The sequence below is a fragment of the Corvus brachyrhynchos genome, unplaced genomic scaffold (genome assembly GCF_000691975.1).
Source record: "Corvus brachyrhynchos isolate BGI_N302 unplaced genomic scaffold, ASM69197v1 scaffold3, whole genome shotgun sequence".
NCBI classification, from domain to species: Eukaryota; Metazoa; Chordata; class Aves; order Passeriformes; family Corvidae; genus Corvus; species Corvus brachyrhynchos.
In genome coordinates, this window is record NW_008237619.1 from 4,358,559 (window position 1) to 4,370,266 (window position 11,708).

At 36.6% G+C, this 11,708-nt stretch overlaps 1 protein-coding gene across 6 annotated transcripts in view; it reads left to right on the top strand.

Annotated features, from left to right (window-relative positions):
* Nucleotides 1-11,708, top strand: part of CBLB (Cbl proto-oncogene B) — a 141,415-nt gene that overhangs the window by 102,346 nt on the left and 27,361 nt on the right. For all 6 annotated transcript variants that reach the window (XM_017731842.1, XM_017731841.1, XM_017731843.1 and 3 more), the window contains 2 exons: nucleotides 539-670; nucleotides 4,397-4,600. In XM_017731842.1, the coding sequence (XP_017587331.1) occupies nucleotides 539-670; nucleotides 4,397-4,600 (336 nt within the window). The remainder of the gene's footprint in view (nucleotides 1-538; nucleotides 671-4,396; nucleotides 4,601-11,708) is intronic.

Genomic DNA, 11,708 nt, shown 5'->3' on the forward strand with positions numbered 1-11,708 from the left:
GTCGGCCATACCATTGTTTTCCAGTTGTTCAGTAACTAAGACTTGGTATCTCAAAAGTGGCTTTCATTTCGATGTCGCCTGTAGTTTTCATATTCCCAAAATCTTTTGTCAGGCAATCATATTTATAAGGCTTTCCTGTTTCATCTTCCCCAACACATACCTAGAAATGAAAATCCTGGTTTTGTCCCCATTCATCACTTAGCTTTTCACTTAGAACTGTATGTTCATTTTCTTCCTTCTAGCTGCAACCAAGAAAAGCAGATGTGTGCCCTGCATAGCAGTTACATGTTACAAGTATGTACAAAATCTAATAGGCACAGATATCTTAAACACTTTTTGGCATGAGTTGTAGTATATCACAGGTTTGAGGAAGCAAAAATGTAAGCTGTTTCAGTAACCTTAGTGTGGCTTTTAGATCAGTAGCAAGAGTTTCCTTGATAAATAAGGAAAGCAGGTTGGGAAACGGCATTTGGAGGAGTATATTCTTTGTGAACAGATCATTGGGAAGATGTAATCACTTGACTTTCTTTTGTTACAGGAGCAGTATGAATTGTACTGTGAAATGGGTTCCACTTTTCAGCTGTGTAAAATCTGTGCAGAGAATGACAAGGATGTGAAGATAGAGCCTTGTGGACACCTTATGTGCACTTCTTGTCTTACAGCATGGCAGGTACTGTCATAATTTAGTTTGTGGAGAAGAGAATGAATTTCTCTGTTACATTCCTGTTTACAATGTGGGTACATGATTACTTTTCCAGGTGCAAGGATGTATATATTTAAAATGATAAACGTCATTTTGCAAACCAGAAATCTGTGAAAAGCAAAGCTCCAGGAGTCTTTGCAGTCTGGACTTGTAGTTTTGCCAAGGCCATTTGCTGACTGCTGCTGAGTGGAAGCTATTTCCTGAGTGCAGTACCTACTCAGACAGTACAAGCTGGGCATTTGGTGCCAATTCAGTCACTTCATGATGTATTTAAAAGGCACAAAGAAGACACGTAGCTGCTGGGAATAACTGACTAGACAGCATTTTATGAGGAGAAGGGATGTCTTTGGTGAGAGAAGGATTCAGCCAGTAGTACAGGTCATGAATTGACCTGTGGAAAATTAAGCTTTTGGGATGCCTGTGTTTCACGTTAGAGATGTGTAGCACTAAAACATTTTAGATGGTTGTTGGACTAAGAGATTGAAAGGAGGGGAAACTCCCTTCTCTCAACATCATTTATGGAACATCAAAAAAACCCAGAGACTTCCTGGTGACACAGGCTGGTGTATTTTGTCCCATCTTGTTCACAGATGCACCAGTCTGTGGGAGAAGGGAGAACAGGTACCTTTAGTTCAGGGTAGTTGACCTAAAAAGTAAAATCTAAAGCTAAGGTCATTCCTCTTTACAATTATGCATTGTCCCTGCCCCTTCTTTCATATCTATATTTTATGGGGAGAAGACTCATCCAAGTTCTCAGAGAGAACTTTGCTCCACAGTTTATAATCAGTCTTTGCTTACAAATGTAGTGAGAAGAGTAAAAAGAATCCTTGAGTCTAGTCCATTTTGGACCTGCTTTTAAATGAATTCACCTCCATTAATGTGTTTTCATTCTTACATTTGTGGCATGTCTTCATTTCATGTCATAATTTTCCTTTTCTAATTAGGACATTTTCTACCTAATTAAGAAAGTCTCAGTGGCAAACCAATGTGATATATCAGAAGTATAATTTGAGTTTTTCTTCCATTAGCAATAAAGCTTTCTTGAAAAAGAAGTACTCTCAGTTTCCAATTTTGTGTTCTTTGTGAAATCTGAGTTTGATGTTCCAAGCACAAATCTTTCAAACTGGCCATAGATCAGAAATTCTGAGGAAATTCCATTTGAGGCATACCCACGTAAGGATATTTATTTCACTACTAAGCAGCTGCTGAGATGGAACAATGTTTCTCATTTCAGGAGTACCCTTTCTCTATTCTTTCAGGTTTCATTCTGAATGACAGACATAGAGGTCTGACTGCATAAATCATTGATTTAAAAAATTCTGAAAAATTCTGGGAGGTCTGTAGTTTGTTGATTTTGTTTGCTTGTTCATTTGTTTTTTGGCTCAGCTGACAGGGCTAAGCAGAAGCCCTGACTGAAATCTTTGTACTTTTGGTTGTCGGGTCATGGTAGGAGCATGTTCCAATCTTGGGGCAGTGATGTGCTCTGACTCTGGAGGCTTGAGAAGCTGAGGTCCCCAGTACTTGGCTGAGGGATAGGGATTCAGGAAGATGATGACAAAGCATTTTAGGCTCAGAGAACTGACGTGTTTGAAAGCACCAGGCTTCATCAGAACATTGCTACCAGCTGTAATTGGTCAGGTACATTTCAGACTTCATTACAAATTTAACTTTTGTATAATTAGCTAGGCAATGAAGAAATATTACATTGTAACAGCATCAGCTGTTGTGAGCTTCTGGTGGGTTGTTTAATTGGCAGCATAATGGCTCATTAGGCATGCCTCAAGAGATCCAATACAGATGTTTCCACTAAGCAGAAAAAAACTGAGTAAGCAGCATCAGATCTGCATAGAATACTAAGGATGATTGAGCTGTTCACCTTTCTGGAGCTCAGTTGCTCAAATAAGACTTGGTTTACTTGTTTCCTTTTTTTGTTCCACAACAGGAGTAAAATTTACACCACAGAAGTCTGTTGTCTGAAAATTACATGTTTTCTAAAAGCATATGGGCATATAGGCTGTATCGTAAGGTTCATAATGTTCTAAATAACCTTTCTGAGAGCATGGATAAGTGTGTGTATTAATACAGACATCTTGGATATATATTCATACTATTGAATACGAGTCTGCTGATGTGTTTGGTTACTAAGGCTTTTTAAAAGAAAGGATGGAAACTGCTAGTGCAGAACTATTTGACAACATAGGTACAAGAAAGCCCTGAAAAGTAAAAGCTCTGTGCCTCGTTGATAAGGGCTTTTTTAGAAAATGAAGCTGTAAGGAATTGCGTAGAGTGAGGGAGGACTTCTGTTCACTTGACAGTGGGTACTTCAGTAGGACCATATCATTTGAAGATGGTTTTTGAGGTAGTAATGTTTACTAATTAGTTGTACTTATGGTGCTGGAAGTAGAGTACATATGTCTTTCCATACAAAATGAAAATCCACTACCAATCCTGCAAATGATGTCAAGAGACATCATTTATACTTACCTGGCCTTGTGATGCAGCTCGTCCAAAAACTCTTAATCGTCTGTCAGTTTAGTAAGACTGGCAAGTGTCAAGATAAAAAAAAAGCTAGAAAAAATTTGTTTTTACATCTGAGAAATCAAAAATCTGTGCTTGCTTGGTTGTACTTCAGTATAGGTAAGTTGTTTAGACTTAATTTTGGTGTTCATGTCACTTAAGCTGTCTGTCTACCTGACTGCAATTACAACACAATGTGATTCTGATATCACTTTGAATTACCATGAAATCTCAAAGCTTCGTGGTTCTTCTGGGTGTGGGTTTATTTGTGGTTTTATTTGTTTGGTGGTGGGTTTTTGTTTTGTTTTTTTTTATAATTCAAATCTATGTTATGCTTCTTGATGGAAATATTTCTTCGTAAGTGCTTGAAAGACTTTTCTCTGGTTTTTGTTCCTTAGTAGTCTGAATCTAAAGGCTTCTTGTTTATTTCTCATTAGAAAAAAATACGTATCTGAAATAAGTAAAAGGAATTTAATATGGCTGCTTGAAAATCATTGAACACATACCACTTAAAAAGTAAAATTCAAGTAGTTCTTGTTTCTGATAACATGTGAAAAGAATTCCGTGTCTTATAAAATGTATTAAAAATGTAGTTAAGTCCTGATTTTTTATGTAAACTTAAAAAAAGCTGTTTGTAGCTTTAGGTGTTCTGAATGCTAGTAATGCTGCAGCTGTGGTGGATTGAATATGTTTTTCCAAGAAGAGCTGCATGCCATAAAACTTGCCTGCATTTCCTAACTTCACATGAAAAAGAAACCCTTTATCGTTAATATAAAAGATAAAGAATATAATGCATTATATCTGTCTACACACCTCACCTTCTTTCTCTTGAAGAAATAGCAAAATTGTAAGCCTGAAAGGAAACATGTTGCTTCCTGACCTGTAATATTAAGACTGTTTTAGTGCTTTGTAGAGGTAAGTTACATTTTCATTAGTAATTTAAGTGAAACTTAATCTGTTGAAGAGAGACAGCTTTAAAAGTGCTGTCATTTTAAGATTTACTATAGTTAAATATTTGTTAATCTGTTTCCTGCTTACTCCAGTACTTCTTTACAAGCTTTTAGAGACCAGTTACGAATGTTTCTGTGCAAAAGGTACAAGTCCTACTTTTAAAATTATTGCTGGTTTTTTTTCTTTTTTTTTTTTATATTTATCTACTTTTTTGTCTTGCTGTAGGAATCGGATGGCCAAGGCTGCCCTTTCTGCCGCTGTGAGATCAAGGGAACTGAACCAATCATTGTGGATCCCTTTGATCCCAGGGATGAGAACTCCAGGTGCTGCAGTATTATGGATAGCTTTAGTATGCCCATGTTGGACTTGGATGACGATGATGATAGAGAAGAGTCTCTAATGATGAATCGTTTGGCTTCAGTCCGAAAGGTAACTTTTCAAACGCTGTACCACAGCTAAACCCAGAATGTTTGTAAACAAAGCTGCCTGTAACTTTAAACAATGAGAGGTTGCACTTCATGCTTCAGCTCTCAGCATTTCTCTCAACAGTTGTTGGGTTGAAAAAACAAAATGCATCAATACTACAGCATTAAAACTGAAGTTGGATTGGAGAAAAAAAATATTCCAGATTCTCAGCTGATGTGAACTGAGATAGCTTTTTTTGTAATGGGCAAAGCATGAATTTGCACCAGGTGAAACTCTTACCCAAACTATTCTGTATGGACAATTCCCCAAGCTTTTATTTGTAAAGAACAAAAAAATTCCCATATACATTTGTTTTCTGCACATGTGTGTACACATGTATAGAGTGCTTTAGGATTAAACTTGAGTTTTTAAACAGTTTTCAATATTATTACTTTATAGAAGTGACTTGACACCTAATTCATATTGTACACATGTAGCTTTTAGTTACGTTTCATGTGAGTTGTCTATGATTTTTTTTTTCCCTGTAATTTTTAGTATTAGGTACTCTTAGTGGGAAAAGTGTTTTTGAGATTGTCCATAGTGACTTTGTGTTTTGGGATGTTTTTTGAGCTGAAAGTGCTCTGTGTTAAATTCTGGGATCTTTCGTTGCAGGAGATTTTATTACTGATAAATAAGCACTGTCACTGAAAAAAGTTTATTTTGTAGTGGTAGTTTTTACTACTGTATTTTAGCCTGGGATAGATATTGTCAGAGGCCATGCAACACTGATTTCGACAGAGCATTTACTAGATTTTACCTTATACTAAGGTCATCTAGATTGAATCATTGCCTTAGAATTAATTCTGTAACATCTTACTTTCCCATTTCCTTATCATCGTATTTCTTAAGAAAAAAAGCGTTCTTCACCCTCATATCTGAGAGTATCTGTCAGTTAATATACATGCTTCTGATGTCCTTCCTAACCTCTTAAGGCTTATGAATCATTCTTATGTTGTGTACGTAATACAACATGGGCTACCCCTGGGAGCAGTTTATCCTTCCTGCCTGGACTTAAATTGCAGTCTGCAGCATGACCTCGGTGAGATAGCCTTGAATTGATGGGCTTTTATAATGCTATCACTTCCATGATAAGGCAAAAATGCATTATGCCTTTATCAAAAGAAGGAACAATAGGTTTACTATAAGAAGTCATCTTTTCGGTAGCCACCAAGAGCTTGAGTGCTTAGGTGCCTTGCTATTTTTGTTTCATTGATTTCATTGTTCAGTGAAAGAAATCTTCACCCTGCCAGCCTCTTTACTTGAAATTGTTGAAATATTGCATCATTTGGTGATGTTTAGCTGCTGTTTTCTTAAAATTGTTACCACTGGTTTTGCAGTGATGGTCTTAACTATACCACCTGTGTGTAATATGGCATTGTTTATTTATACTATTTGTTAGCAATGTCTTCATCAGACTTGCCTATTTCTTTAATCATTATTTTTCCTGCTAATCAGTGTATCTTTGGAGCCTGCAGAAAGAAATTATATTTTTCTCTACGACATTATGTAGAACTTTACTCTTTTTGGGATTTTCTTTTGTTTGTCATTGATGCTGTTCATATGAACAGGGTACTGCATAGCAAACTATGTTGTAGTAACATAGTTTGTTGAAATGATGGAGGTTACATGGCAAAGACAATAATTTAACTCTTGCAGCCAACCTGCTGGTACTCTTGTTACTTTGTAATCTCAGTGAATAACTTCTTCAATTCTTACTTTATTGCATGGGCTGTGGTAAACTTCCTCAACATAAATCTGTTAATCCTTGAAAATCTAATGGACTGTATTTGTGTCAAATCACCTGGCTGACCATTATAAGAAAAATCTGGCTAGTACTGAGCTGGGATGTTAAACTTGTTAGAAGAGGAGAGTTTCAGGGACATGAAGTTCTGATGAAGTGACTGTAGGGCTTTACAATGTGTTGTGGAAATACTCAATCAGATATCAGAAAAAATACCAGTTCTGCAGTTTATCACTGTTACCCTGAACTGTTCTCAGAAACTCTAAGAGTTATCTGAATTAAGTCTCTGAAAGACCTCAGACTTGAAATTGCTTTAAGGAAAAGACTAATCATGAAGCTCCTTAGTCATTCTTAAAAGACATTAATAAGTGGATGCACATTAAGAAAAACGAATAATTCTTGCTAGGTGTTATGTATGAGTCAGCAGTAGCAGCAGATCACTTCTAACAGGCTTTAGAGAAATCCACTGCAGTTAGGCTGTTTATCTGCCTCATCAAGCAGCTTATTTTTTTTTTTTATTTCCAAATTGTCTTCAGATATTTCTTAATAAAAGAAAGATGGAGGGTGGTGCCAAAAGCCTCTGTTAATTGTTTCCTTGCAGAGAAATTTCCAGCCCAGTGGTATCAGATTAGCTAATGCAGTTATTGCCCAAAATTTTCCTTTTCTTAGCTCTATACCTTTTCTTCTAGTGAAGCACAACATTATGAAATGCACATTAAAAAAGTGCAGATTACAGGCTCAGGTAAATATTAAAACCAGCTTTTTTTTTCTTTTGTATTGTTTTTAAAGAGGGCATCTGAATCTCTAGTAGAGTATGTTAGCTATTCCATAATGTTTTATATTTAATTGTCCTAATGAAGGAGGAGTTCTCTGTCGCTTTTCCTTGGTACAAGACATAATTTGATAATCTTCTTTTAAAAAGAAGGAAAATAAGGCAAATGGATAGTGCAGGAGTTCTTGCTAAGAGAAAGTAATTTTGAATTGATAAGTGCTAAGGCAATTGTTTGATTCAAATAATATCCCATGAAAACATAGAGGAGGGCTCTACCAGTATAGGAGATTAGGAGGTTTTCAGTACCTGAAAGTGAATTAAAATTGTCTATAAACACTTTTGTCTAAAAGTAGATGAAGTTACCCCATCTGGAGAGTTACTGTCTTCTCTGAAATTAATTTCCTAGATATCTAAACACACAAAAACCTGGTTGATTGATTCATGCTGTACTTTAAAATAATGATAGGAAATTGTCAAGGCTGAAAGACACAGTTTGCCATGACTAGGCTTCTTCCAGCAGGTGAGTTAGGTCAGACTTGGTAAATCACTACAAAAGACCTTGGCTCTCAAAATATGGGAGGAGACTGTTTTAACTCCTTTCCATATTATTAAGCTGACTTTTTTCTGGTAATGGAAGAAGGTATGTATTACATAGTAATAATGTTTTTTATTTCATTATATAAAATATAAAAATATGTAAAATAAGACTTGAAATATGTATCCAGATATTCCCTTCAGCAGTACCTGAACCCATACATACATGTCACTTCCTTGGAGCACCTGGTTGGTGGGAATTTATTGAGATCATGTCACTCAACAGGAGTGACTTACTTAACTGATTAGTTACTAGTATTTGAAGGGTATAAATACTGGGAGGGAGTGTGCCTCCTCTAATTACTGATTCCCTTGGCAGTGTGCTGCTGACTCTCGCAGACCTAACTCCCTCTCTCTATTTCACATATATTTTCTTGGGTCAGCAAAGATCAAATAGGGAATAAATCTGTCTTTTTAAAAACATGTTTATAGTCACCAGTGTTAAGTGACGTAAATTCATATCCTCATATAAGTTTTTAAGTCCACATAATGCTGGTCTGCCTAGGTCACAGCTTATCTTAACAAGAAGTAACAAATACGTGAGTTACTTTTACCTGATTATAAATAAAGAAACTTTAGAGAACTACTTCTGTTGTAGGTCTGCTTGGATCATCTTAGATGCCTCAGCAGTTTGAGTTTGCTCCAAGGACATTAACAGGCAGGATAATATTCCTCAGTGAGTCAATTGTAAAGATTTATGTTGAGTATGCTTTTCAAATGTGCCTATCTGGCAGAAAAGTATTTGAAGTTAAAACTCTTGTTTCAAGAGGCTGACTGTTAGTATTTCCATCAGAAGAAGCCTTGACTAGAAATTGTAATCGGGCTTTGGAAGCAGGCTTTTTCTTGAATTCACAACTGCTTGGGGCACACTGATACCAGTATATCCCAGTAATAAATACATCTGATGGAATAACACAAGTGTTTTATTTCTGCAGTACAACTGCAAAGTCAGTCACAGCTGCTTTTCCCTTGGCAGCAGTCACGCCAACCAGATGAAGTCCATGTTGTTACAAAGGAGTCTGTGTTCTTCTCCTTAATTACATCTTTATTGCACAGGTCTCTGTATGGTGCAGCAGAGCCCCTTTGTACACTGAAGGTCTGTCTTCTGTCACTGCCAGTTCATTTGAGTTAGTTTGTGCCTTAATCGCTTGCTTGTTTAGCTTTTTGTCACTCTGCTCTCTCATTGCACATTTTTTCCCAGCATACAGAAAACACACAGAAATCTCCAGTAGGTGACAAACGGAGAAATTTTAGGAGAGTGAGCCAAAAAGAGTAGATATTAGTACATCTGTCAGTGCCCTGGTATCCACATGAGATGCAGCCATCTTGTTGGCCGAGCTGTCAACACACATCAAATGATGCAGCTAGACAGGTTGGATGGGGGTGGACTGAAAAATATGGGATTTTCATAATGGGAATATGATGGAAATCTGATACTGAATGCTGAGGTAAACCGGTTTGTTGCTGTGGAATACTTGGTTTTATTTTATATTTAGTATCAGTGGATCCAAACAAGGAATTATTAGTTTGTCCCAGCAAAGCTTTTGCTCTTATTTCAGCACCGAGCAGCTTGCAGCTATTTTCCTTTTTTTTTTTTTTTTTTTTTTTTTCTTTTAGTGTGCCTGTTAAGTTACCCTTTAACCTGTTGGCCATAATCAATTCCCTTTTTGAAATCTCAGCATGTTCTGTTAGCATTTTGGCTGTAGTATAGCATAGTAATCCTGGGGGCTGAAAGATTACTTTGCTATTTTGAAACAAGACATAACAAGGCATGGATGTAAGGCTAAATTCAAGTCCTTTCACACATTTACTACTGTGAAAATCTTCCATTTTGTTTTGTTAGTTGTGGTTTACTGTCCATGGAATGTGATAGGGGTAGCCAAATGCCAAGCATATATGGAACTAGAAGTCTATCACATAATTCAAATTGTTTTCTTCATTGGGTTTAAAAGCATGTCAGGGTTTAAGGATCTTGAACTTTTAAGTGAATGGGTTTTAAATGTGAATATTCTGTGATTTTTTGGCTCTGCAAAAGCTAGAGTGTTGTTGCAGCAGGAGAAAAGAAGTCTGACATGGATGGGACCAGTGGTCACACTGAGGGAAGAGGGCATCATTTTGCCTAATGATTCTTTAGGGCAGAACTGTGTAAGAGAAAGTTGCCAGATAGAAACAGGGATGGATATTCTTAAAATGATATCACTACAGTGCTGTTCATTTAGCTGGGATTTGTACAGCTCCATGCCTTCTCTCATTTGAGACTGTCAGGTTGCTCTCTCAGGAAATTGTGTTAATTAGTGTGATGATGCGACAATTAGAACATCTTAAATTCCAAACAAATGTTTCCTGTCCAGTAATTGGTTTTCAGTATTTCCTATCTTTCTTACTCTTTGTTTCCTACTCCTATGACATATGATTGTTCTTCTGGAACAATTCCCTGCTGACTGAAATGCATTATGTTGTGCAACACCATAAAATGCTGTGAATTAACTACAGCAATTTCATTTCTTTTAAATAATTGCATCTTTTTGGAGGTGTGACCTGCTTATTTGGTTCTATTTCAGATAATTTGGGAAATAAATTCATTTTGTGTCTGCTGAAGTCAATCCTTTGAGTAGACTGTATTGCATGCTTCTTGGCTTTCAGGAATGCTTCATGGAGTTACAACTAAACTTTGAAAACAAATGCTATTAAATGATACAATGTTTATTATGCTGTTTAACTGATAGATGCCTCCTGATAAGGAAAATGAATTGACAATCAGTTTATCATTATTCTATAATTATGGTTGCTCAGGCATGCTTGCAAGATACATATATGGCTTAGTTATTCAACTTTCCTTAATGTTGAGAGGCTAAATGCTTCGATAATTTAAGTGCTTACCTTTATGGTCTCCTAGTCAATGACAGGGTTATTCCCCAATTAAAGGGAACAAAGAAAATTTAAGGACTTTATTCAAGGCATTTAATACACATATTGAGACCACCTCTTCATTGAAGAGAGAAACTGGGAATCTTCTGGTAGCCATGAAGACTACAAATCTTAAATTGCTCTGTCTCTTGAATTTGAATGTTTAGTTGTGACACGGAGCTTACACATGTAGACAAAGTGGGGAAGACTCTAAATAGCAACAAAAAATCATGCTGATGGAGTTGCATGTTACCCTTCTAGCTTTCACCACCTCCTCACCCCTCTCCTGCATTTTCATGCACTGTTGACAGTAATACTGTGGTGGCTCCTATTTTTGAAGGAAATGTGGTAGCAATCCCTGTTGTATAGAACAGGATGTTAAGCTAAGCTGTAGTAGAGAGCATTGATAAGGAGTCAGTGCACTAGATCCTCTTCCTCAATCTGCTTTTGATTTTATGAAGTTTCCAGTTTCTTTAATGTAATCACTATGTAAATAAAGAAAGGTAACGTTGCTTACTTGTTTACCTTGTTAAAGAACTTTCTAGTCTCATCCCAGTTACTATGGGATGTTCAGCATTTGTGAGAAAAAGCTTATGGAAGAGAGGGGGAGGTTTTTATCACGGAGGTTTATCCTAAAGATGGGTGCATTTTTGCCTCTCTAGGCAAGCTGTGATGTGATGTCTTCCAGCAACTTGTCTACTCTCAGGGAAAGCACAGAACAGCACAAACATCCGGGTTTATTACAATGCACTGACACTCATACAGTGAATTCATGGAAATAACTTGAACTGATCTATGCAAACGCCTGAGCTGTGCTTGTTAAAACTGAGCAAGATGAGGGGCAGGGAGTAGTTACAAAATTGGGTGGAGCCCTATATTGAGGGTTGAAATCTTTGGTTCTGATGAATTTAAAAGGACAGGTTAAGGAAAAAAGAAATCATAATTTGTCACTGGAGGGGGATGTTAAATGTTTGTGTTGTTAGTTCAGTATTTGCTTAAATGATAAAATTGTTCTAAAATTTTTGTAATTTTTGTAATTACTTCCTCATTTTTTTGGT